A 26,679-nucleotide genomic window follows, 5' to 3' on the forward strand; every position below is an offset into this window, starting at 1 on the left:
CTCAGATTAGATCAGATCACACCAGCCTGTGTGAATCTGTAAACCCTCACGTCATCTGCGAGGACCACTCATGCCGACAAACCAAAGGATCGGGGAACCTCTGTCAGAGAGTCCTCATGTGATGGTGATCGGCATCCTACGGTATGTGTGCCCGCAGCCATGGGTGATAAAAAAAAAAAAAGACTACACAGAGAGGGATACTAAGAGCAATGACGTATGATCAGGATATTGTAAGGTTGGAGGATCCTTCAGTTCGACACACACACAAAAAAACAACAAAAAAAACAAAACAAAAAACAGTAGAGCAGTAAGCAGCAAACTAAGAATGACGGCTTCGAGCCGGTCCCCAGTACCACAAACAACCTCAACACACAGTGTCAAACTGGAGGGTGAACAAACACAGCGCTAAACTCAACAGAGAACACTGGCTTAGAAGCTCCAGACAGGAAACAGTCGGGGGGGGAAAGCGACATCTAACTGAGACCAAACAATTCAACTACCCAGAACAAACATGTATCAACACATTAAGTTCCTTTTTTCCTCTAAAAGGTTACTGCCTCTGAAGCACTATCTTGCATCTAGTGTGCTAATGCATCAGTGACAACACACACACATACACACACACACTCACTCTCTCACTCACTCACTCACTCACACACACACACATGGAACATTTAATAAAGCTGAACATCAAAAAGCCAAAAAATGAGAGAGAAGACAGGAAGAGGGGTCAGAGAGACAGAGATAAAGAATTCAGGAAAGGGGAGAAATCAAGAAGAGCACAGCCATGTTGTGTGCATTGAATGAGCTGAGGCTGGCCACGGTCAAACAGTCCCAGCCAGGGAGAGAGACAGACAGACAGAGAGGGAGAGGGAAAGAGAGAGAGAGAGAGAGAGACAGGGGGAGAGAGAGACAGAGAGAGAGACAGAGAGAGAGAGCACAGCATGACATGCCAGGTGAAAGGTAGCAGTCAGGCTTTGGTGCTCTAAGATGTCTCTGCCAGCTGATGCCGACTAAGCCGCAAGAAATAATAATAGCACAGAGGGCAGTGGGTAAGAGCTTAGTTAGAAGAGAGAGAGAGAGGAGCGCTTGCCTCTCTCTGGTTAGCAGGTAGAGGTGGATTGTGGGTATATTGCGTATTAGTATCATTAAGGTCAGAAGGATCACTGCTTCTCATCTGCCAATGGTCTTTTAGGTTTTTACAGCCACCAAGGAAAGTGAACGCCTCAGGTCTTTTTGTCTGGAGCAACTTTTGAAATACTGAAGGCCAGATTAAATATCAACACAGCTTCACCATGAGGGGCCCTGCAGGGGGCCCTGCATGGAGCTTGCGTTTATGCCATGAGGATATATGTGTATACATATATATATATATATATATATATATATATATATATTATATATATATATATATACATATACATATACATATACACACATACATTTCTTTTTTTTTACCACCCTGGTGGAGGGACCATCCTTTCAGACCACCTACCCAGAGTTGTCCTTGCTCTCTTGCTCCTCGTCACACTCCTGTTTCATGTTCTCAGCTCCGAGGTGAGCTGTCGATGAGCCCTCGTCTGCATCTCCCTTGTGGGCAGCGTCCTCTTCGTCGTCCTCGTCGTTCGTGCTGTCCTTTCCCTCCGTTTTTGATGGTTCCGACTCCATTTTGTTTCGGGTCAAATCGGGTTTCTCCTCCTAAGGGAGAGGGATGCTTTTAATATAAACACATATATGGGTGGTCTGCAGTAATTACTTTAAAGTAAAGGTTTGGGTAAACATAAGAAAAGCACAGTTTATTTTTTTAAATAATTATAAAAAATTAGGGGAATGCACCTTGCAGACTACAGACTGAGCACTGCAAGGCTCTCCGTCCGCCTGGGCTTTCTGCTCCTCTGAGCTGGAGGACGCGGGAGCTGCTCCTCCTGCCTCCCCCTCAGGCTTCACCTCCCCCTTGGGAGCCTGCTTCAAAGGGAGGTCCATCCTGAAGGTGATGGCAGTGGAAGTGCAGTATTCCTCAAATCCATACAAGTACCTGCATGATAACACATTCCTCGTCAACATAGCCAGAAGAGCGCCCTGTGTAACTTCACTGCTCCTCTCAAACATCAAACACACCTGCACTGCTAAGAGTTAATGCAAAGATAAAAAGTCAATTTGTTCTTGAAGAGTTTGCTAAAAGAAGGAAGCAATGTATTAAAAATGGCCATTAAAAAGTAAAGCAGGTACAAACAGTATGTCAGTTTTGGTCAAAAAAAACTACAGAAACAAAACAATCTGCCAGACTGAGATAAAAGCTTTGAGGAGCTGTGGAGGCAGCACCTGTACGTACTTGCGGTAAGCACATTTGACATTGTAGCCAGCGGCTGAGTTAAGCACAGGGATCCCCAGATCCTGATAGACTTGCTTCCAAACGGAGCCACTTTCAATCTGCTCAAACATGGACACAGAAGAAGACAGTTCTGCAGTCAGTCAACGTCAAACGAGACGAGTTTTGACACTAAGAGACAATTCCTCTTAGCATGGAGCCACACTAAGAGGAATTGCTGTCAAAGCGGCACTCACGTTGTCAAAGCCTCCCAGCTTGTGCACCAGCCTGTAGAGCTTGAACAGGTTCAGGTTCCTGTAGCCCAGGACAGGCCGCTTGTTGATGGGGGTTCCTGAGCAGGAGATACGCAGAGCGGGTTGACATGGTAGATACAATTAGACGGAGTGAGGCAGTGCTGAATTTTTTATAAAGCTACATGGAACTGATTTTCAACAGTGATGGAATAAATTCAGTCTGCAAGTATTATTAGCAAAATGTATCAAAAGTAAAAGTTCTCATAATGCAGGAAAAATATTCATTTTATATAAATTTAAAAAATAAAATACAATACATAATAAATATAAATCTTTATACGAATATATTTTATATTACATCATATATATTTAAATTAATTTTAAATATATAAATATAAATGGGCTAATTGTAACTATTTTTTGTACTTTTAATTTGATTTCTATCAACAGTTTAATAACAGTTCATCATATTTATGAAGTAGCATGAAAAAGAAATACTCAAGTCAAGTAAAGGTACCTCAGATTTCTTGAGCTGAGTATTTCTACTTTCCATCATTGCTCTTCAAGTTATGAAACTACACATGATCAATATTAGAGTTATCTAGACAACTGAAAGGCTGTAGAGCTCAATGAGATATGGGTACAGACTTGGGATTGTAAGAGATGTGGCATAAAAGGCAGAAAATACAGATTTTTTTTTCTCTTGAGTGTGAAGAATTTGTCACTGTATTTCATTTCAAAGCTGCACCTAAAGCAAAGCCCTAAACGTACTGCATTTAAAGACACGTTTAAGAGGAATGAAATGTGTCCGTAAACATCGGCTCTGTGGACTCACCCCTGTCCTCCATGAACTTGTAGAGCTGCTGCAGAAAGTTCTCCCTCTCCTCTGGGAACGGCTCCACTTCCTCCTGCAAGAGAGGAAACAGGACAGTTTGAGGAGCTTTTTTTTTTTTTTTACTCTGAGGTTGAAGAGATAAGAGCATGTGCACGGCTCACACCATTACCTCCTCCTCTTCTCCGCTGGCATCTTCCTCCTGCTCCTCCTCTTCATCCTCATCATCCTCCTCACTGCTCGAACTTTCCTCTTTGACTTCTGTCTTCCAGGTGCTGGGAACGACCAGCTGCTGCTGGAACTCGAGGGCTGCGTCCAGCGCTGTCACACACACACGCACGCACACACGCACACACGCACACACGCACACACACACACACACACACACACATACACACAGAAAATGCATTATAACATGTTAACCACACACAGTAAGCGCTGCCCATCATTCCCTGCCGCTGTTATCTAGAAAACTGAGCTTGTAAAACTCAAGCCGGATCATTTTTCAAAGACAGAATCATTTCCAGGCTAAGTAAACACAGATAAGATTTTTGAATCAGATCGCTCTTCACATCTTGCACATGAAGTATAAACGATGTGATGAATCAACAGAACTCAAGGTTGATATTCTAAATATAAGGCTTTCCTTCTTTTATTTAAACCTCATAACATCTGCCACTGGTGTGGGGTGTGATCCCAGTAGTGACCCAATCAAACAATCAATCTACTCTCAATATCCCATAATGACAAAGCAAAAACTGAATTTTAGCAAATTGAAGTTAAAAAGTGAAATATCCCGTTGAGTATTAAGTATTCAGACTCTTTAGTCAGTACATAGTTGAAGCACCTTTCACAGCAATTACAGCCTCGAGTTTTCTTGGGTGTGATGCGATGAGCTTTGCAGACCTGGATTTGAGGAGTTTCTGCCATTTTTCTCTGCAGGTTGTCGTTTCTGTCTTTCAGGTTGGTTGGAGACAGACCATTTTCAGGTCTCTCCAGAGATGTTTGATTGGGTTCAAGTCAGGGTTCTGGCTAGGCCACTTGAGGACATTCAGAGTTGTCCCGGAGCCAAGCCTGCATTGTCTTGGCTGTGGGCTTAGAGTCATTGTCCCGTTGGAAGGTGAACCTATGGCGCAGTCTGAGGTGGTGCTCTGCACCAGGTTTTCACTAAGGATATCTGTGTATTTTTGCTCCTTTCAGATATCCCTGAACCCTGACCAGTCTCAAACTCCCTGCCGCTGAAAAACAACCCCACAGCACGATCGCCCACCACGTTTCATCGTCAGGACGGTGCTGGGCAGATGATGACCGGTGCCTGGTTTCCTCCAGACATGACACTTAGACCTGAGGCCACTGGCCACTCTGCCATAAAGCCCAGATCGTTGGAAGAAACTTCCAGAGGGGCAACCATCACCGCAGTCACTCCATCTCCACACAGGAGCTCAGCCAGAGTGACTGTCAGGTTCTTGGTCACCTCTCTGACCAAGGCCCTTCTCCCCAATTACTCACAATCGCCAGGCGGCCGGCACTAGGAAGAGGCTTGGTTGTTCCAAACTTCTTCCATTAAGAAATTATGGAGGTCACTGTGCTCTTTCAATGCAACAGAAACTTTTTGTATCCTTCCCCAGATCCGTGCCTCGACACAACCCTGTCTCTGAGCTCTGCAGGCAGTTCCTTTGACCTTATATCGACAGATGTATATCTTTCCAAATCATGTCCAATCAGATGAACTGACCACAGGTGGACTCCAATCAAGGTGTACAAACATCTCAAAGATGATCAAGAGAAATGGGAGGCACCTGGGCTAAAGTGTCGCACCAAAGCGTCTGAATACTTATGTCAATGTTATAACATCAATAACTTATAACATTTATAAAGTTCTGTTTTTACTTTGTCATTGTAGGATATTGAGTGTAGATTGATGAGAGAAAAAATTAAGCATTTTTTGAAGCAATTTTAGCATGAGGCTGCAAAAAAAATGTGAAAAAAGGAAAGGGGTCTGAATACTAAATATTAAAACCGTCAATGAGTACTGCTTTATAAACACTCCTTTGCTAAAGAGAAGTTAATACAACTGTTATTGTTTAACCTCTGAAAGTAATAGACCTGTATACAAAAACACAGTTTGACATAAACATGAAAAAAAGCAGCAATGGAAGAAAGCAGCATGGAAATCTGTCAGGAGCATTTGCATTGATGCAGAGCAGCAGAAGCATTCAGCCACAATGTCACAGGTGGGTTTAAGTAGCATCTAACCACCTTGGCAGATGCTTGTTTTACGCTTTTGTAATGCGGAAAATATCAGAGTTGTGAGTCAACCACCTGTGAATACCAAGACTGGGATAACACAAAGCTGTCTCCTAACTGTAATTATGAGAGAGTAAGAGTACTGCAGCAGAAAAACGGGGGCACTATATAAAAAGCCTGATGAGGACTTCAAACAAAAATAGACTCCACAGTGACAGACACTCTCCACCGCTGCATTCCCCAGAACAAAAACAAAACTTCTCTTTCTCCAGTCTGCCTCGCTGTAACCCACTCTCTGAGCGTTTCCTGCCAAGTGTGTCAACACCCAGACCAACTCACAGATGTTGGAGACTAGATACTCGCGATGCACCCATGCTGTAAGATTCACCTCTCAAAGCTTTACTGTGAACTCACCTGGTTTGAGCCCTGCATCGGCTTTTGGAGGACAATCGCTGTTCATCTCGCGGACGTCCTTTCGCAGCACCATGTAACTGCAAAACACAGACACTCTGATTAAAATGTGTTCAAAAATGATAGTGTGGATGATAGTGTACTGAATGTTCCTACACCAAGGTTCTATGACTGTAAGTAAAAGTAGTTCGCAAGCAAAAATCTATGCAGAATTTTGTTTTCCTGAATCAAAAGGACAATTATAAAAGTAAAATATGCAGCAGCAAAGACAAACCACCCTAAAATCTTGTTAATTCAAACACACATCAGAGACAGATGTGCCCTTGAACTTTCTAAAGTTACAGCACAGCACCAACAACAACCTCAAAATGTGAGCAGACATGAACAGTCATCACTGCATTCACAGCCCATTTTCTTGCAACATCTCTGCAGCAGCTGGGCAAAGTGTCGGTGATTTGGCAGATAGATGGATCAGTGGAGCTTGTAAGCTGAAAGCAGTTGGCTGCTGTGCCAGAGAGACGATTTTCTGTGGGATCTGTAGGCAGCTGAGCTGATCCAATGACTAGATTTGCCATGAAGTGAATTTAAATCAACAGTTCATTGTAGCTAATCCAGCTCATAGAAAACAAACAGCTTGATCCAATGATATTTCCTATAAATTTCTACAATTGTGTTGGGTGTGTTATTAGCGTGCCACTGGTTCACCAACGCACTTGTGTGTATACAAATGGTGCAAAGATTATTTTCCAAAAAGATGAACAAGAATAAGAGTGAATTAGCACTAAAAGAGCTGAAGCTGAATGGGGAAGTGGTCTCAGACTTTTGGACCCACTCTGTGCATGTACATGTATGTACACACACACACACACACACAACTGACTCAACATCCAGCGTTGTCATCCCTAAAGCCATGCTGCTAGCATGGGTCAGAGTTTAATTATTATTTAATCAATGACTCAACTAATTGTTTCAGCTGTAAACATGACACGGACATGCAGTTTGGAGCCTCGTTTTGTTTCGCTGATTCTGAAAGTCTGAGTTACAAACCCTCACACAATGATCGAGCTGTATTTTTTTCTGTGCACGTCAATGGCACTGACAAGTTTGCCAGCCAGCCAAAAAAAACAAAACAGCAACAGCGTCTGTTTCCATTGTTACTACGGTAACCAGATCTGACTAAATAAGAATAACCACTTCCTGACAACTCCCGTCTCCCCTCTGGATATGACCTTGTTATCCCTTAAAAAATAAATAAATAAAAAAAGTTTTCCGAAGCCATTGTTTTTGAAAGGCACGCTGAATGGTTATCACTAACAATACCACGCTCTCGAGAGGAAAGTGAACACGCTGATCCCGGCGCGGTGCAGCAGAGGTCACATGGCTTATGGATGTGACCCCTCTTCAATAAACAAAAATCACACAGGGAGCAGTGAGTTAGAATAACTTGGTAATAATAGACAAGAAGAGGCTGACATAAATGATAAAAAGTACAATAACAAACAATGACAAGTGGAGTCTGTGTGTGTGGGTCTGTGTGGAAAAGCACTTGAAAACAGTGTATGCACACAAAAGGCTGAAGGGAATGGAGCTGTAACATTGCTGAAAAGAGGGTATAGACAGTCTGGAGTTGGTGTTGACGCATGTGAAAAACTATACATGTGGTGAACTGTGTTAAAAAGCTGTGTTCTGTCTTACTATAAATTTGTCTCTGCATGGACCCCTTGCAAGATCTGTGATTGATCGAACTGTCACATTACACAAAGAGACATGCCTGATGGATCAGAGTGATACATCACATCACACACGGGTAACAGTAATGATCAGCCTTTCTCATCTTTGTTATTCCATCCACATAAAAGCCAAAGGATTGGAGCAAAAACAAACCTGAAAATCTCATTAACAATGATATGGATTTTCCGACGTCTTAAATGATTATTTCTTGCGTCCACTCTTGGATACACTATGCTGATTTCACCGAGTGAAATCAAATTGCTACAAAGCAGAAAGGAAGACTAAGGCTACCGAGTGATTTAATTTGCAACAAAAACCATCACAGGGCACCAGAGAGGAAATACTTAACTAGTATATGACTCCCGCTTCTTCTCTGATTCATCATTCTTTATCTTATCCGCCTCATCGACTATACCCTTCACCTGACTATTAGCCAAAATACAAGCGATAAGACTTCCTGTGCTACGAATACGTCCCCAGCTGCAGATTAAGGGTCATGCTGATGAGTTACGCTGGATATCTATAAAAGGAACGCAGACTCAAGGCTGCTATATCGCCAGTGGAATTCAAACAGACAGTAAGGTAGTCCTTTGGAGCGGCGAGCAAACACCAGATTAATTTGAGTGTGGGCTACGGCCTGCTTCTAAACGACCAGCTGAGCGCAGACTCCTGACTGGATTTATTCGTATCTTTGCCACAGATAAAACAATCCGGCTGTGTGGTTCCACGCCGTGGGCAGGCTGCGGGGAAGCAACACACCTTACCTCACCAGTAACTAACAGCCCGAGGACAAATAAAAACAACAAAACCCAGCACATCTCAACTCTTGTTCGGAGAGTTTATATTCTATAAGTGTACCATAGATATTTTAATACGTTTTTTAAACATGCACTATTAATTAGTCAAGTTAGTCAGAATAGTTGTAAAACAGACGTTTGTTATGAGTGGGAACCACATTACAATACTGGAAGTATTAATATATAAAAAGGCAAGGAGAAGCAAAATAAATAAATAAATAAAATTGTCTAATATATTTGCAAATATTATCCTCATATCATGCATATTGTGTGTAATAGAGTGCACAAGCATTTCCCTGTGCATGTGCTTCATCCTCATGCAAAGGTTCACTGCACATGTATCCCATTAAAAACCACTTATTCAAAGACTCCTAAGGGGGATGTTTTACACTGGTACTAAATGAGAGGTTGATTAATAGATTTAAAGAAAAATAATCAAGGGACAACTTAGGTTATTTATCAGTGAAGACGCCAATCATTTGCTGTGTATGTTTTTTATCAAAAGATTGCTTGTTTTTCCCCTTGCTGTGAATTGAATTCCACTTATTTTTTTTTTTTTCTTGGCTACAAATCACAAATCAGTGAGCACAAATCAGACCTTTACTGATTAATATTTAGCGGAAAACATCATTTATTAATTTATTAATCATGTCAATATTACAATACAAAAACCTACTGATAATCATTAATGCAGCGCTGCTTCACAAAAGTGTTTTTTAGCACATTAGTAATGACTCACAATTTTCCATCCTTGAAAGAACGGACGAAGATGTTGTCCTTCTTCATAGTCACGTCTTCATGACAGTCCGGGGAGATAACCTTGTTGCATAGAAACAAGAGACAGTTAATAGGTCAGACGGGGTGGTACTGTGTGTATGTGTGTATATGTGAGTGTGTGTGTGAGGGGAAGGGAGGGGAGGGGGGTGTCAGAGTATGAGTCAATGACTGAAGTAGTTTCAGCAAAAGGCCACGCTGATGGATTACAAAATATGGTGTCTACGAAACAAAGACAAAGAGGCGGGAGAGATGAGGAGTGATGTGTGCGGGGTGGGGGTGGGGGGGCAGGCAGCATGTGCTGCTGCTATTTACTGGAGTTGAGGAACACAACAACGAGACTTGTTCCAGTTCCAGTGCCAGGGTCTAACCCAGAGGAGGCAGCACTGCCGTTATGGAGATCTGATTTCCAACAGGACTCTGCCTTCTTGCTCACACTCTCTCTGTGTATGCTGCACACACACACACACACACACACACACACACACACACACACACACACACACACACACACACACACACACACACACACACACACACACACACACACACACACAGGCAGGGTGGATGATGCTTTTACTTGACCGCTATGACTCACGTTTGCTCTGTGACATCATTTCCCTTTTTGACGCATATGCTGAGCTGCAAATGAAAGCACTGAGCTCACACAGACAGACCTGTTTCCTTTGACTTTTGTTTAATTAGGACATTTAAGAACAGAGCACACAGTTTGTTACAGATGTGAAACATCTACCAGAGTACTACTCCACCCCTCTGCCATATGGTCACAGTGTAAACAATGACAGGCTACTGTGTAATGTACTTCTCTGGGCTGTCACAGGGAGGCAGCATGGAGCTCAGTCCACAGCCAGCCAAGAACAACAAACCCTGGAGGCGGGGCCCTGCTGACTACACTGTTAAAGGGACAGCTTTCCCCACCCTCTCCCATTCTCTCAGTTATACTTTTAACACTTACATAAACAAACAACGCCTGTCACCATTTCATTGTGTGCGAACAGTGGCTGAGAGTTAAGGCTGGGTGGAGAGAAATGGGTTGGAACAGACTGAAAACATCTAACCAGTGTTTGTGCAGCACTGTTGCACACATCAGGGAAAACAAGTCATATCATTCCCCTCTAAAATAAGAGTCGAGCTGCTCTCTGAAATTCTTCAATCTACAGAAGTCAGGCAGCTGCTGCAGAAAGTTTCTCTTATTTATAGAAACCAGCTATTGTAACTGCAACAACATGCATATTTGCAGCATTTCATGGTGGATGAAATGCAATACAGTAATCCTGCAGTGTGCTGAGGTTACATAAGCAGGCGTTTAGATGAAACGGCACAATGCTGTGAGTGTACTAGAAGACCAGCAGCAGTGCTCCCTGTTTTTCCACAGTGATGGAGCCGAGAGCAGTGAAGGAAGGGAGACTTTTAGCTCACCAGAGCAGGATACCACGTGGTCTTCTTTTTGTCGCCGGTGGCGACCCCCTCCACACAGACCACTTTGCCGAACAGATCCTCATTCTGCCGCTGATCGCTCTCCTCTTCCTCACTGGAAGATGATGACAACTCTTCTTCTTGACTGTGGGAGAAAAGGACAGTTTACCTGACGGACTGCACTTTTGAAAGGTATAGATACTTTTTCATTCAGTTCATTTCATACAGAGTTTAGTGCAATAAGCTATCACCGTGTGAAACGTTCCTTAGTTGCAGTTTCACAGTTGTGAGAATTTGCTGCTTTTCTAATGTGATTTAAAACATTATTTTTAGGTTCTTGTCTGTGGGTTTTCGGTCCCCTTTGGGCTTTATGAAATTGTAATATTTTTATAATATTTTATATATTTTATATTCATTAGTTGTAGCCCTGGTAAAAATAGACACCACTCCATTTCATAATAATGTATGAAAGTGGTTGAGTCAATTCATAGTTGCTGGATGAACACAAACCTGTGCCAGTCTCCAGCTGCAGTTAGTTATAAACTATTAAATGTCATCAAAATCTGTTCTCCAACAATGGGGACTGGTTGATGTCCCTGAACATAATCACATTTAATGTTGAAAGTATTGACATTAGACTGTGAAAAGTGCTGCCAACTTATCTCCATTTTTACACAGGAGTGTAGTGGAAAGAAAGAAAAATATTCTGGTTGCTCACAGCGCTGCAAAGATATTGGCTTTTCATATTAAATCCACACTCATATATAACCGGGTTAGGGAAACAAAATTCTGTGTGCCGGTTTTCTCAATACAGATTTCCACTGACCAATCATCTTTTCATTTAACTGCCGTTAGCTAGAAAACATCAAAGGTCTCCAACTAACAACAAAACCATCTGAAAAGCTTCTAGTCTTATCATTATGTAGCACAGTAAAACATAAGGTCCGCTCTACTGATAAGCTCACTCATTAGGATCAGTGTATTGATGAGCCGGCTCAATCTCTGCTGCCTGACAGTCATCCTAATGCTGAGGCAGAGCCCCGACTACGGTGAGGAGACAGACAGCCAGCGATCATGCAAGCAGCACCAGCAGGCAAACAGATCCTCTGTCCTCTTTTTATGCCTCGCTAGTCCTGTTCTGAGAACAGCTCTATGTGCATATATGTACACACACACACACACACACACACACACACACACACACACACACACACACACACACACACACACACACACACACACACACACACACACACACACACACACACACACACACACACACACACACACACACACACACACACACACACACACACACACACACACACACACACACACACACACACACACACACACACACACACACACACACACACACACACACACACACACACACACACACACACACACACACACACACACACACACACACACACACACACACACACACACACACACACACACACTGTCTGGCACAACTCAAGAGCAGTAAATCAGCCAGGCTGCTACTACTACTACAAGAACAACAACAACAACAACAAAGCTGTGATGTGAATCAAAGACATAAACAAAGTACTGTAGCAACTTAACGAGGAATGAGTATTGAACAGTTACCCTTACTTTACGACAGTAAATTAAAAGCACAGTTTGACATTTTGAGGAATATACTTATTCACTTTCTAGATGAAAAGATTGATACCACCCATGTCTGTATGTTAACTATGAAGCCAGAGGCAGCGATGAAATGATAGTGGTATGTACCGGCTATAGACACTTCATCAATAGCAAGATGAGAATTATTTAATAGAAAGTCGGATATCTTATCGGTTGTATGAATAAATCCCAAGTGTGCTCCCTGCCTGGCTCACAAACACAGCCTATCATATCCCCTGATAATGGAGCGTGCTATGAGTGACAAACAACCAATCATTCAGCAGGTGTGTTGTTTGGCTGCACCAACAACAACAGAAGCGTGGAGTGAGAAAAAGGAATGCAGCTGCTGAGGAAACCGTTATCAAAAAGGACGGGTCAGCTGACCAGTTTGGCAGTTTTTTTCTTTAAGTCTAATCAATATCAGAACAACATTGTGTGTAAACTGGGCAGGCAAACGGCCCTGACCAAGAGCGGGAATACAACAAACATATTGTATCCTCATAGCTGCTTCCACCCTTCGGATTACGCAACATGTCATCAGTCATGACCAACAACTGCTGCATCTCAAGGAACAACCCACAGGCAGCCCACGATGGAGAGGTACTCAGCAACAACACTGTATGACAAAACATCTATTTTTCTCTTGGTCTTTATCAAAAACGATCAATTATCATCCCTATCAAAATTTATCGTGATAACATTTTTTTGGCCACATCGTCCAGCCCTAGGCGGCAGGTGGTTAGCTTAGCTTAGCATGAAGACTGGAAACAGGGGGATACAGCAAGTCTGACTTTATCCACAAGGTAAAAAAAAACCTCCCCAACCAGCACCTCTAAAGCTCAGTAATCAACATGTGATATGTCATTTGTTTAATAAGTACAAAAAAAGACATGTTGGGTTATCTGTTGGGACTATTTTTTGGCCTGGAGCAGCGACTTCTTGGTCTCTCTGCTGGTTGCCTGGCAACCTCACGATTGACAAACAAGATATAATGTGTTACCTCTTGGCAGAAGCAGGCTACCTGTCTCTCCCTGTTTCCTGTCTTCACGATTCAGACATCAGATCACACATCTAACTCTCATCAAGGAAGCAAATTAGTATAATTCCCAAAATTCCTTTAAACAGAAGACAACGATAACAACAAGAAATGTAGCTGTTTTAATCTCAATCTGTGCCGCACTGTCAGTCCTTGTTATTCAACAGTTAAGACTATTAGTGCACAGGAAGACAACTGGTCCAAGGTGCTAATGTGCAGCTGGGAATGCTCCAAGTCAATATTGCATCAATGTTTAGAGTAATATTGACTTTTCTCTGAGTGCCATTAGCAATGGGTGTCAGAGAATGAGATTATGCAGCAGAGTGTCCTCTTTATAACAGAGTGAAGCCACAATTATATCCAGTGCCAAAAAAAACCTTCAGCAGTTCTTATTCCCTGATGAAAACTCTGCAGTCTACCAGGAGTAGGCACATCAGAACATAAAACACCCACTGGAACATTTGAGTCAAAGGAGAGGTAAAAAAAAAAAAAAAAAAAAAAAAGAGATAACATTCAGCAGGACCATGTCGTGCTCACACTTTACTCTCCAGTACACACACACACACACACACACACACACACACACACACACACACACACACACACACACACACACACACACACACACACACACACACACACACACACACACAACCAAGCCCGGTGTGATTAAGGAACTGAAAGAAGTGAGTAGGCCGTCCTCTCCTCGGCCTCAGGGGCTGTTTATGAGGGGATGAGATGAGAGTAAATCTTTCAGTTCAACTGCTGTCAGCACACTTAGAAATGGGGGAGCCTGTTACTGATGACTGTGGATCGGCAGAGAAAATCCCTCCCCGCCGGCTTCACAGACCTCTCATATATTAAGTTTGATATGAGCCCTGCAGGACGTACAGAGGCGGAGGACGATACTCACATCGGGTTTGATCGTCGGCCGCGGTTTCCCTTCTTGCCCATGACAGGTGTGCCAAAGTGCTCGGGGTTGGTGAGGGGGAGTCTGTCGAGTGTCTGCGGGGGAGACAAACAACAGCAAAGAACCTCAGTGCCACCTTGTCAGACACTAAATTGGAAGACAAAAGATTTATACAGTACACCTTGAAGAAATTCCTTTCATGGGATTTCATCAGTTACAAACAGAGGGATACACCCAGCACTTTGCTGTGATATCAGTTTACATTTCCTGGAAATATTTCACAGCTAACTGCTCAATGCTAATATGGGGCCATTCATAAGCAGCATGTTAATTTGAGGACAGTGAGTAGAGATGTGAGACTGCTGGTGACTAAATAAAAACTATAAAATGAGAATCGTTTCCCTAGAAAGCTGCGAGAACTGCAGGACAGCACAATACTCGCCTCGCTCTCTGCAAAGTGACGCGCTCCTTTCAGGCAGAGAGAGGAACGCCTCAGGGTCTTCTCATCGCCATCGTCAAACACTGCAGAGATGAGAGAGAAACTATTAGGCTGCTGTATGTAGGCCAGGAGTCCACCAACACACACACACACACACACACACACACACACACACACACACACACTCACTCAGTTACAAAATGTCTGCTCTCTTTATGATATGTTAAAAACAAATTATGCTCGTCTTTTAAGGCTTAGATAGAAACTCCAGCAGGCAGTGACAGAGTCGCTGCAGCTCACAGCTCTGTTAGAGCTTCAAGGATCCTCTGTGAGACAGAGACTAAAAATAAAGGGACATGGGGAAGCATCTGATGCATAAACTGATATTAAATTTCCACAGATGTTTACAATAAGCACCCACATCAAATAACACTTTATATAATGATAATAATATTAATATATATCATATTAAAGGAACTCAATGAACCTTCCTTTCACTTGAACAGCCACATCGCTCCCAAGGACTAACCCAGATGTGCACATCCTTAAATTGCATTCCTCATTGCTCAAATGTGATCGGCGACAACGACGAGGGGAAAACACTTGAGGTACCTTCAGCGGTGACTTATGTTTTTTTTTTTTTCACTGATGAATGAAAAGACGAGTGTTTTCGAGACAGGGGAAACCCCCATGGGCACTCGCAAGCGACAAACAGGTGCTGAGAGACTGCAGATCTGAGCGGCAGCCTCTACACTGAATGCTTTGGATTATCCAACACAGTGACTGTGTACATTTGAAAGTAGAGCAGTTTTAATACTCAATTTCATTTTTCGAAAAAAAAACAAAAAAAAAAAATCCCACAACTTTGCTGGTTCCAGCTTCTCAAAAATGACTATTTGCTGCTTTAATCTTTGTAATAGCAAACTGAATATCTCTGAGGATTGAAATGTTATTGACAATACAAGCAACTTGAGGATGTCACCTTGGGCTCTGGGGAACTGTGATCTGCATTTTTTCACTTTTTTTTTTTCTTCGACATTTCACAGACCAAACGATTAATCCATTATTTAAAAAAAAAAATAAATAATGATAAGGGGCGCAGCTAAAATTATCATTAGCTGCAGCACTGCATGCAGAATTTACCAGCACTGCTTACTTGTGACATATCATAGTCTAGCACAGGGGTTTTCAGTGTCTGCCGCTGTGGGTCCCCATTTCAAACAAAACTATAAACATCTGTATATGTGAACGGGACATTCTGAGCCTCATTACAAGGGCGGAACGATTTGCAAAGAAAATCTTATTGCGATTATTTTTGGCAGATATTGAGATATGAGTCATAATTTCAGTTGAAATGGTATTTTTTGTATTTTCCCTTTCACCTAAAAATAAATATAAAAATGATGATGATGTGATTTTTGTTGTGTCATGTATCAAAATAGCATGTTCCCTTGAGGGCATCTCTGCAGCACTACATTGCTTCATTTATGGTATGTTGTGGCAATTAATTGTTCAGCCCTAGTTATTACAGTCAAAAATATATATTTGAGGGAATAATCATGCTCTAAGATTTAGAACAGCGACTTTTAGGGAATGTAAACAGGGAGGACAACATATATTTCTTTACACTTTGGCTAACCTGCACCACTAAAAGCATGCTGGATTTGTTATAAGCTGTTCGCGTTTGCACTGTGCCCATGGATATCCTTTGATACTGAAGAAAACCTGAAAAATGTGATGTCAATTCAGGCAATTCTGCAGTAATGAGGAGCTTAATTCTATGATTCCTGAGCAGATTTATTGATGTTTATTTGTGATGGACATCAGGGATAATGATATTCACAGGAACTTTCCCTCCACACCCCCCTGTGGCGGCATGACTAACAGTCTTCTGGTATAGCCCAATCAACCTCTAAAGTTGGCTCAAGTTAAATTCTGAAGAAAAAAACTGCAAAAAAAAAACCCCAAACAAAACAAAATGAACTTTTTTGTTGTTCACCAGGACTGTTGCGTTTAAGTATTTTTAAAACTCATCATTTGTTCTTTATTAAATGGTTTTATTAGTTTGTCTTGTCCATTACTTCAGTGTTAGTTGCTTTGGACTGGAGGGTATTTTGAAAAATATTTACATGGCAACATAATGTCTGTGCAGTGTACATTTAAATAAACAAACAAACAAACAAACAACAGAAATGGTCTGGATTGATGGTTTGATGAATCTGGGCAGGTAAGGCTCAGCACAGTGTTTCTGTGTTTCAGTATCACAAATCACAAATTTACCTCAAGAGGCTTCACAACCTGAACAGCATACACCACCACGCCCCCCATCCACACACCCCCACAACAAACAGTGCGCTGTGAGATATCAACTATGGAAGATGGTCCTTGCAACAACATAACGTATAATGCTTCAGCAAAGGAAAACACAAACCCTGAAAACCCTTTGGAATTTTCATTGTACACAAACATGTTTTTACAAGCTATCTGTAGGGAGAGCACAAGTCTATGAGAGAGGAGGAAGAGCAGGCGGTTTGTTGTTGACTTACCGACAGTATATATACTGGCATCGGTCAGCTTGTTGATTGTGGCCTCCTGGTAAACTCCATCCTGATTCTTCACCTCCACAACAGCACCTACCTGTTGGACAGATTCACTGCTGTTATCTGGCATGCCACTATGCTAACTTTTATTAATTCCTAATGATGTTTTTTTTTTTCAAGTAACGAGGCGATCATATTGCTGCTACGAAAACCCTTATTGACTGAAATTAAATTTCAGAGCGAATGCTTCATTGACCAGTGCTCTTGAGCTTTTTCTGCATTCACTCTGTTAGAGCAGGAGGTGATTAGATTTGATACAAAATTAAGCAGAACTAAAGAAAAATAAATGTGACTTAGACAAAATTACAAATAACAATATAATTAAGTGTAATAAATGCCAATACGTCTGTTATGACAACTCCATCTAACTGTAGCACAACATCAATCTCTGCCATCTTTCCTGCCTTACCTTTAGGGGTCCTTTGATGTTTTCATCATGGACCTCAGCTGTGGAGAGATCTGGTTTAAAGGTCACCTGTGGAAGGGGGAGGCAACAGGGGAGGAGAATCAGTAATGAGAATAAACAAACAACTCCCCACAGGCCTGACCGGGCCACATCAATCTTCCACTTCACAGGGGAAGCCTGTCCCTGCTAACGCTGCTGGACTTTATAACTGTGATACACTGATTACAGTGATGGACTCTTTCAGCCAGACGGGTTTGTTACAGGTTTGAGATAACATGCGAGTAAAAGAGTTCTCGGTGTCATCAGACAGCAGGCATGTGTGCCAATATTAAATACTATGGTTCATTTCTGGCACCACCAACTAGCGACTGCTGGCAACCAACTGTGGTGGATTTCTGTTGTGAATGTTTGGGGCTACACTAACTGACCATCCCCCCTCTCTCTCTGCATCTGCAGCCTCCCCTGAGTGAGCCATGGTAGATCATAATCTGATCACGCTGTGGTAATCTTGCATCTGCATGGCGACCTGGCAACACTGAGTGACAGAAAACACCACAAGGCAGACTTGCACACACACACACACACACACACACATATATACACACATATATATATACACACACACACACACACACACACACACACACACACACATATATATACACACAAACACACACACACACACACACACACACACACACACACACACACACACACACACACACACACACACACACACACACACACACACAAACACACAAACACACACACACACACACACACACACTTGCAGCCATTTAGTGTCACAGATTTTCCAAGGAAGCATGTGTGAAAAGTGTCAAAGCAGCCAGGAGCACAGAAGCTGTTTAGTATTACAAATGCCCCTCCCTGCTTTATATATCAAAGTGCTCATGTGCTTCTTTTTTCTTTCCTGAGGGAAATTAAAGTAATTTTTGAGAATGTGTGCTAGTAAAATAGTAACATAATTATAATGGAGAAATGGCTTCACTTTTATTGACTGTGATTTACTTTAGAATTCAACCACTATACAAGGGCACAAAAAGATGTTAAGCACCCCATCTCAGAGAACAAGCCCGCAGGTGACGAATTCAGACGACGCTCTCTCGAGTCAGTTTCAAATATAACAACAGCAGAAACACCAATCAAAGTCTCGCTGTGATGGCAGGATCAAGACAATGAATGAAAGAAATACATATTGTAAGATGCCGCTGGATTGTTGGGTCATAAAATAAGAGGGGAAGAGAAAGGAATAAAAAAGCATCCGGAGGCAGCGTTTCGTCAGTTATGGAGATAATGACATTCCTGCCCGGTGGAATAAAGGAATCCCTTTCCTCACGGGGACAGGCAGGAGGCTCCACACACAGAGGGAGGGTGACTCTAGCTATCCAGAGACCCAGCTACAGAGCATCAACACCTCCTAACTGTGAGCTTGGTTCCTGCAGGGGTCTGTAACTGTACACACAAACTGTACAACCACTTAGACCTAACAACAAATATTGGAATAAGATATGAAACCATATTTCTGATAAAAGAGGGCTGTAGTCAAGCATTTTATGTGATGTAAATGGGTTTTTATCGGGAGCTCACAGCCCATTATATCACAAGATTCCCTCTTATGAAAAGCCTAAAAATATTACTGAGCTGCAGGTTGTTTCACTAGACTAAATTCAAAATGGTTACTGAGTATTTTTACAATCTGAAAACGCGGGACTGTTATGTTTCTGTTTATTTAATACAGCGATGTAAAGTGAACTGCGATCTTGATTTATTCAAGCAAATTTGACAGCAGAGGTGTACTCTGGCAATAAACAGTGAAAGGACGTGATCCCCAGCTAACAACAAGCACCGACTGCATTTGTGACAGCTCAGACAAAAATAAACAGCAACTGCAGTTTCCTTTCTACCTCACATAATGAAGCTTTCTCCTGCTCTGATTTCACATGCTGTCTAGTTGAAAATTCAAAACACAATTTACTCCATTTGCTTTAAGTGAACTAGTGCTTGAGCATAAAAAAAAAGATAATATTTGATTTGTAATGATCTGACCCAATTCAAAGTTTCACATCATGCAAAATGGAGGAAACTAGCATTTGAGCTCAGCGGATTATAATGACACTAAACCATCTGAGAAATAACATATGGAAGCATTTGGAATTCATTGCCACGGATGGAAAACTTAAAGGTGCAGCTGCTTGCTGCCTTTTGGAAAACACAACATTACCTCAGTATTAACATTACCACAATAACAAATCTGAAGTCACCTGGTGAAGCAGCAGAGGCTCTAACAATTAAATTAATTCCTTAAATTTAGTTTCATGCAGACAGAGATCTGCTTTTTGAAAATAGGATTGTACTTTTCAATGTTCATTTAAGAGATTTTTTTTTTTTTTTAACACAGGCATTCTGCAGGAAAACCTACTAAAATTGCACAATCAACATGTAGCATTTTGGGCCTGACATGCAGCATTCATGTTTTGACACTATGCTTGTTACTCTGCCACAGGGTAGTCATGACTGATCATAATATAAGTGTGCTGAACCTTTCACAGTAAGCGATGCAGACACGGTGGTAAGTGACAGGTCCTCTTGTATAGATCATCATCATAATTAACAATATCACACAGATCTTTTCACAGTCTTAAAATCACTCAAAAGAGACGAGCCCCATATGCTGCAACCTTCAACTTTGTTAAACAAGCAGACGGGGATTAATGAAGCAAAGATCTAAAGAGGAATTCATTACAGTGGAAGATTCACAACAACAACTGAATAATTGCCATGTTTCAACGTTTGTGTAACAGAGCTCACACTCACATTACAGCTACTCAAAAACAAACCGCACACTCAGCCAATTAGTATGGTAACTAATTTATGAGCCAAGACTGTCCTGTTAGCTTCATTTTAGCCCATATTATTTAAACTAAAAACATCACATGGTATATTTTGTCATGTTGTTTGTCCATGAGACAAAACGGCACATCATTTGATGATTTCAGCTGGTGAGCCGGAATGGCAGAACATCGCTGCTCTTTTGTCTCTACAGGGGGAACTATAGTGCACTGACTCAGTGAAAAAGCCAGCATCCAATCTTTGTTCCTCCCACACACACTAGCAGAACGAGAGACAAGCGATCTGTCTCTATTGTATTATCCAGATGCTCCGGTCCCACTGGGAAATGAGATACTGTACTACGTGCACCATGCAATGCCTTCATCAGCAAGGCATAAAACCAATGGGGAAATGTGGACGCTGCGGGCAAGGGGGGCGCCTGAGGACATGATGGGTACCTGGTGGGATAAGCCAGACCCTGCAACTGTCACAGCTGGAGCTCCTGATCAGTGTTTTAACTGTATGAGCAGTACTGACAACCTAAACCTGTTGGTAGTGCTCCAGCGTGTGAGTGACACAGCTGGATTTTTGGCAACATCAGAGACAATAAAATAATTTAAAAGCACATTTTCTGAATAATTCTGATATGAACACCTTCTAATCATCCCAACAGCCCGGTCTCTACAGGAATGTTTTGGACAGTGTCTTTGAAATGTGGCCATTTCCGATCGAACCGCTCCAGACGTACAATAAAGCTGAGCTGTGTGATCAAACAAAGACAAGAGCCCCCGGCCCCGCTGCATTCCACTTCACACATAATACAGACAGACAATACATTTTTAATTTTGGATCATGAGCACTTTGAAATGTCACTTACCTTGGCCTTGACTAGCCTCTTGGCAGTCTTAATCTTGGCCTCGCAGAAAGCCCCTCTGTACTTGGCACTCACATCAGTCCCTACTGTCAAGTAGGGGGGCTCCTCCAGAGTCTGAGGAAATAAAAGAAAACAAAACACAAAACCAGTGAGTTCAAAGCTTTTTTATTTTATACATACATACATATATATACATATATACATATATATATATATTACTGACACAGGTGTATTCTCAAGGGCTAAAGTAGGAGGACACACATACAAGCTTCACATCGTCTAGGCCAGCAACGCAAAACCCACCCGGCTCAGTGATTCATCCATGGAAAACACATACCATCTGCTCTGGGTATTGGAAAACAAGCCTCTGAGGGAGCAAACAAAAAGGCCACTTCACTACTGCTTTGATGACTACAAAGAAGAAGCTATCCGAAACACATAGCACCATCTTGTGTCATCATTGGATGTTTATCAACCCCCCCACCCTCAAGAACAGATTTGCAGAGGGTAGGGTACACAGAGAAAACAGACTTTCAGTGTGTGGGTGAGGGCAGACGATGTTTGAGGTTCATGTAGTGCAGAGATGAATTTACTGAGAGGTTTTGACTGAGGCTGGAGAGAAAACCTAATCTAACAGTGGTATATTTAGACATCTTTCTAGAATAAGAGCCAAAGTGGGCCACACTTCCTGCTGACAGGACACATCAAGACCAGCTGCAATATGTCATATGTGCACTTGGCCCAGACTTCTGACTGCAGGTTTTAAATCAAGTGTTAGTTGAGGAAAACTTCAGCTCCTCCTCTCATGTGCTAAACTACAGTTTTTTTTTTTGCAGTGCGCTGAACAAGAAAACACATATTCTTACTTTCTGGATAAATGAATGAAATGTAGTAATGCCCAGTGCAATGAATAAGCTCCTTAACAATTCAACATCAGATTATCTACAAAATCACTACAGAGAGATGAGAGTTTGTTACTTGTAAGACTCACTAAAATATGTCAACTCTAGCATGTTTTTTTTACAATCACAAATCTTAGGGGGCGTGTCTACATTCATAATATCTGCTCACTGTTCCCACAAGGAGGGCAAAGAGTGTGCAGGTTGCCATTCCAACTAAAAACAACACCAGCGTTGAGCAGCACTCAGATCAGTGAGGGGGAACTAATCACTGACACCAGCTGCTGTAGGCCTTCGTGGCACATACTTGTGCCATGACCAAACAACTTGAAGGACTGAAAAGTCCACGTGTGAATACGAGACGTTTGTCGTGTTTTAACTGTTTGCAGGTTTAACATTTTTGTTTGCCAAAAAGCAGTCCGCTCCTGTGGCTGGTTTTATCAACTTCACAACTCCTTATCCAAGTCAGGTCTTTTATTTATTGCAACCCAGGGGGTACGCCAGCTGTCAATATGACCTACCGCCTTCGTGCAAACACTTGAAAACTGTTCCTAATGTCTTATTGCACATGAGCTAACCCTTGAGTGGCATGAAAAAAAAAAAAAAAAAAACTATAAACAGCAGCCAACAGTTTTATAGAGGAGTTCCACATTGATGGAGTGTATCAGCAGAAGCAAAGTAGCTCTGGAGGGAAAAAAAAGACAAATAGCTTATTTACCTCTATTTCAGATACATTTTGCAAGTGCAAGACACCTCTCGCACAGTATCCAATCCACTGACTGGATACTGCATGTGAACTTGAAGATAGAGGCTGTTCACACCGACACTCCTCTCTCTACTACACACACTGTAACATTAAGGACATTAAATTCCCTGCACATGCAGGGGCAAAATGATGCCCTTCCTGATAAACTGGAGTAATGGGTGGAATAGCAATATGATTAAAAACACGAGGGTTTCATATCCCTCATTAATCTTATCTGACAGACAAATAAAGCATATGGCAATTTTGGGCCACACGCTAAAGAATGTGATAATATTTCATTTTGAAACATCAACAGAGGTGAAGATTATCTGGATAGGCAGATGACGACTACTACTACATTCACTGTCTGCCAAATTATGATGCAGGACAACCAGAGTCTGGCTGCCTTGCAACTAGGATCCTCCAACTGATATCAAAAAGTAGAAGTATCTACAGAGCTCAGTACTAAAAATAAGTATGGTTTCTTGCCAACCGTAATCCAGCCCAGCTCTGTGGAAAAAAGAATTGTTGGGATTCTCTGTTTTCTTCATTGTTCACATTTTATCTTGTGCTGTGAAAAGTCTTTGTACACTTAACTCCTGCTGATGTGGAGCTCTGTGCACTACGCAAACACTAATCCATTGAAAACCTAACTCAAACTGACTACAAATACAAAAAACAGCACACAAACGTGTTTGTTAACAGGTCGACAAATTGCATCCTCTGTGTTAAGAGGGCCATGAGCTCGTCACAGTCAAGCCACGACAGCGTGCCTCATCTCCACCGTCTCTGGGATTCTGACAGATGGGACTCAGGAGCAGGGTCCAGCTCACTTCAGCCTCCCTGCCTCTCAGATAAACACCTCATTAGTCTTTAGCGCAGTCTGGCCTCAGCACTAGCTGCCCTCGCCAGACCAGGTTTACATGACGCAGCAGCCATTTCGACCGGCTAACCAACGCTCTTGGCAGTCATGGCCGCAACACAAAGCTGGACCGCCGCTGTGTAAACCGCTGTTCCAGCTCCTCTTTCATACTGGTCCTTGTCTCCCTTTGCTTCCAGGACTCTAAGCCTGTTCATTCCTTCTACTGAAAAGAGGAGTCCCACCAGTGAGTTAGAAAGGGCAGCTTGGGTTATCTTGACAGCTGTGGCTGCCAAACCACGCCAACTTAACAAGGCAGGGGTGATAACTCACTACTGTGGCCAGATTTACATTTGTCACGCTCACATGCCAACACAAATAGAGGAGGGATTGTTGTTTCCACTGATAATGCCCCGCCTCCCCGCATTCAGCTAAAACTATGAAAGAAGATTCCATTCTTTGGATTGGATTGCCATTTCGCCTACAGCTGTCTGCAGCAAAACATTGGCTACTTCTTATTTTCATTGCTCCTGCTGGCACTGAGCGACAGACAGTTTCCCCCCACACCCAAAAAAAAATAAAATAAAATAAAAAAACCAACCAATCAAGATGACTAAGGTCAGAGAACTGGAATTTCTGTGCCCGTGGGAAGTGTAACATCCTTTCCGCCATCTCCAAATAACACCATGCACTTAACAAGGGCTGCGCTCACCTAAGATTCTGTCATAAAAAGAGCAGAGCAGTATCTATCAAAAGCCTCAGGTGCCAATTCTGCTACTGCATGCTAAAGTCAATGAAATGGTAATAGGAGTAGTACAATCAAGACCAGCTTTCTGGCTATTCACCTCGTGCCAGTGATGTGGAAAATACTCTCCAGGCACACGTGCTTGATTAAACACATACAAATGTGACTTGGCACAGGGTGACAAAACGCACCTGCAGCTGGCATGGAAAGAAACAAACCTAAACTGTCCAAAAAACTGTAGCTCGACTTGGATTAAATGCATCACATCTGAGAGAAGAAAAAAAAAAAGTACGTGTAGTAATTAAAAGGATGATCTACTTGGATATCAGTCTAACATGCACAGCTATCACATGAGATAACACTGAAATTTATTCATGCTATAAAAGCCTTTTCCCTCACCTCAAAGGAACCAACTAAAACAAGTGCCAGAGCTGATGGCGCAGCAGGTTTGTTGGCCATAAAGTGCGTCTGCCCTGGCTGTTAGATCACAGACAATTTAAACAGTACTAGCACCTCACTGATTACAAGTGATCCAAAGCCTACTCAGTATTTAAGCCTTTCTAGTCCGAGGAACAAAACAGGCGAGGCTGCCACATTCAGTCAGAGCTTTGAAATCATTCCAGCTTTACCAAAACAAAATATACTGGAGTGACACTGGCAACAGCAGAATGAGATCCGTTTCTGTTCAACAAAGACTCTCAGGTCATGAAAAATTTAACAGCCAACTCTACAGAGCGCTAGTTGAAAATAAGCTGCTGCTTATAGAGCATTTCTTGGACAGCCTGAGTGACTATAGCATTTTTATTCCAAAGCTCAGTAAAAAAAGGCATTTCCTGGCAACCATCAAAAGGTTAAAGCTGCAGGATAAAAAAAAAAAGCACTGATGGAACAGTTGTGGCGTACTATGTGTAAACCGTGGATTGTAATTCACAATAGTGTATGGCCTCATTTTATATCTGTCATCAGGGAGGGGCTCAAGGAATCGCTGGTCATTTGTTCAACAGACCAGAGGCCGTTTCACACTTGCACCAGTCTCTGCAAAGATTTCTCCTGCCTCTCACTCACTGCCAATGTGACTGTCACATTCAACGTTTCCAGTGCGACCGGCTCCAGCTGATTCACAAGTTCCCACTTGCCGAACTCCGGCATACAAATTTGCATGGCCATAGAGTAGTAACAATATTATCACGATGAGTCTCGTGCCTGTTTACAGCCTGCAATTGTTCAGATTGTCATTTCCAGATGATCTTCATCAGACATGTTATGGTGTGAGTTAGGTGTAGCTATGCAGGGGATTAAGTAATTTTGTCAAAGTCTATGCACTAATTAAAATGATAATGTGGCAGGAACAACTAAATGAAAAGAAGGGTTAGATAGATGTCAATCAAGCACATTTTGTACACGCCCACACTGACCTGAGAAGAGGTTCACTTCAGCATCATAAGTATGTGTGGGTGGACTTGGGGTGTGCAGGCACTTATATGATCACTTTATATAATGACACACTACTATTGATGAAACTCCAGCATAGCAGCGAGTTGGAATTTGTTCTGCATGTACTTAAAATGCTGCTTATATTTGAATGTGTCAGTAATAAGAAATCAATATGCGAAAACATAACATCTGACAGGATTCACTCTGCATAATGAGTACTTTTACTTTTGATATTTTAAGTACATTTTTCTTATAGTACTTGTATATTTGGAATAAACGGCTGCATTTTTACTGGAGTATTGCTATTTCAAAGCATCTGACTACTTCTTCCACAGCTGCTAATAACTAATAATTAGCATAACTCAGAGCTGATGCAGAGATGATGTAAAAGCAGATAAGATTAACAGCCAACACACAACTGAAATTACAGGGAAAGCT

The 26,679-nt window shown here is 42.1% G+C and overlaps 1 protein-coding gene across 3 annotated transcripts in view; it reads right to left on the reverse strand.

Moving 5' to 3' along the window:
- Positions 1–26,679, reverse strand: part of arid4b (AT-rich interaction domain 4B) — a 43,246-nt gene that overhangs the window by 9,018 nt on the left and 7,549 nt on the right. For all 3 annotated transcript variants that reach the window (XM_056394706.1, XM_056394705.1, XM_056394707.1), the window contains exons 3-16: positions 21,563–21,673; positions 17,839–17,904; positions 17,376–17,466; positions 14,833–14,912; positions 14,394–14,485; positions 10,795–10,936; positions 9,320–9,399; positions 6,056–6,132; positions 3,567–3,715; positions 3,398–3,470; positions 2,566–2,660; positions 2,333–2,430; positions 1,837–2,035; positions 1,496–1,698 (exon numbers count right to left, since the gene is read on the reverse strand). In XM_056394706.1, coding sequence (XP_056250681.1) covers positions 1,496–1,698; positions 1,837–2,035; positions 2,333–2,430; positions 2,566–2,660; positions 3,398–3,470; positions 3,567–3,715; positions 6,056–6,132; positions 9,320–9,399; positions 10,795–10,936; positions 14,394–14,485; positions 14,833–14,912; positions 17,376–17,466; positions 17,839–17,904; positions 21,563–21,673 — 1,556 coding nt within the window. The remainder of the gene's footprint in view (positions 1–1,495; positions 1,699–1,836; positions 2,036–2,332; positions 2,431–2,565; positions 2,661–3,397; positions 3,471–3,566; positions 3,716–6,055; positions 6,133–9,319; positions 9,400–10,794; positions 10,937–14,393; positions 14,486–14,832; positions 14,913–17,375; positions 17,467–17,838; positions 17,905–21,562; positions 21,674–26,679) is intronic.

Source organism: Seriola aureovittata, chromosome 14 (assembly GCF_021018895.1).
Source record: "Seriola aureovittata isolate HTS-2021-v1 ecotype China chromosome 14, ASM2101889v1, whole genome shotgun sequence".
Lineage (NCBI taxonomy): Eukaryota > Metazoa > Chordata > Actinopteri > Carangiformes > Carangidae > Seriola > Seriola aureovittata.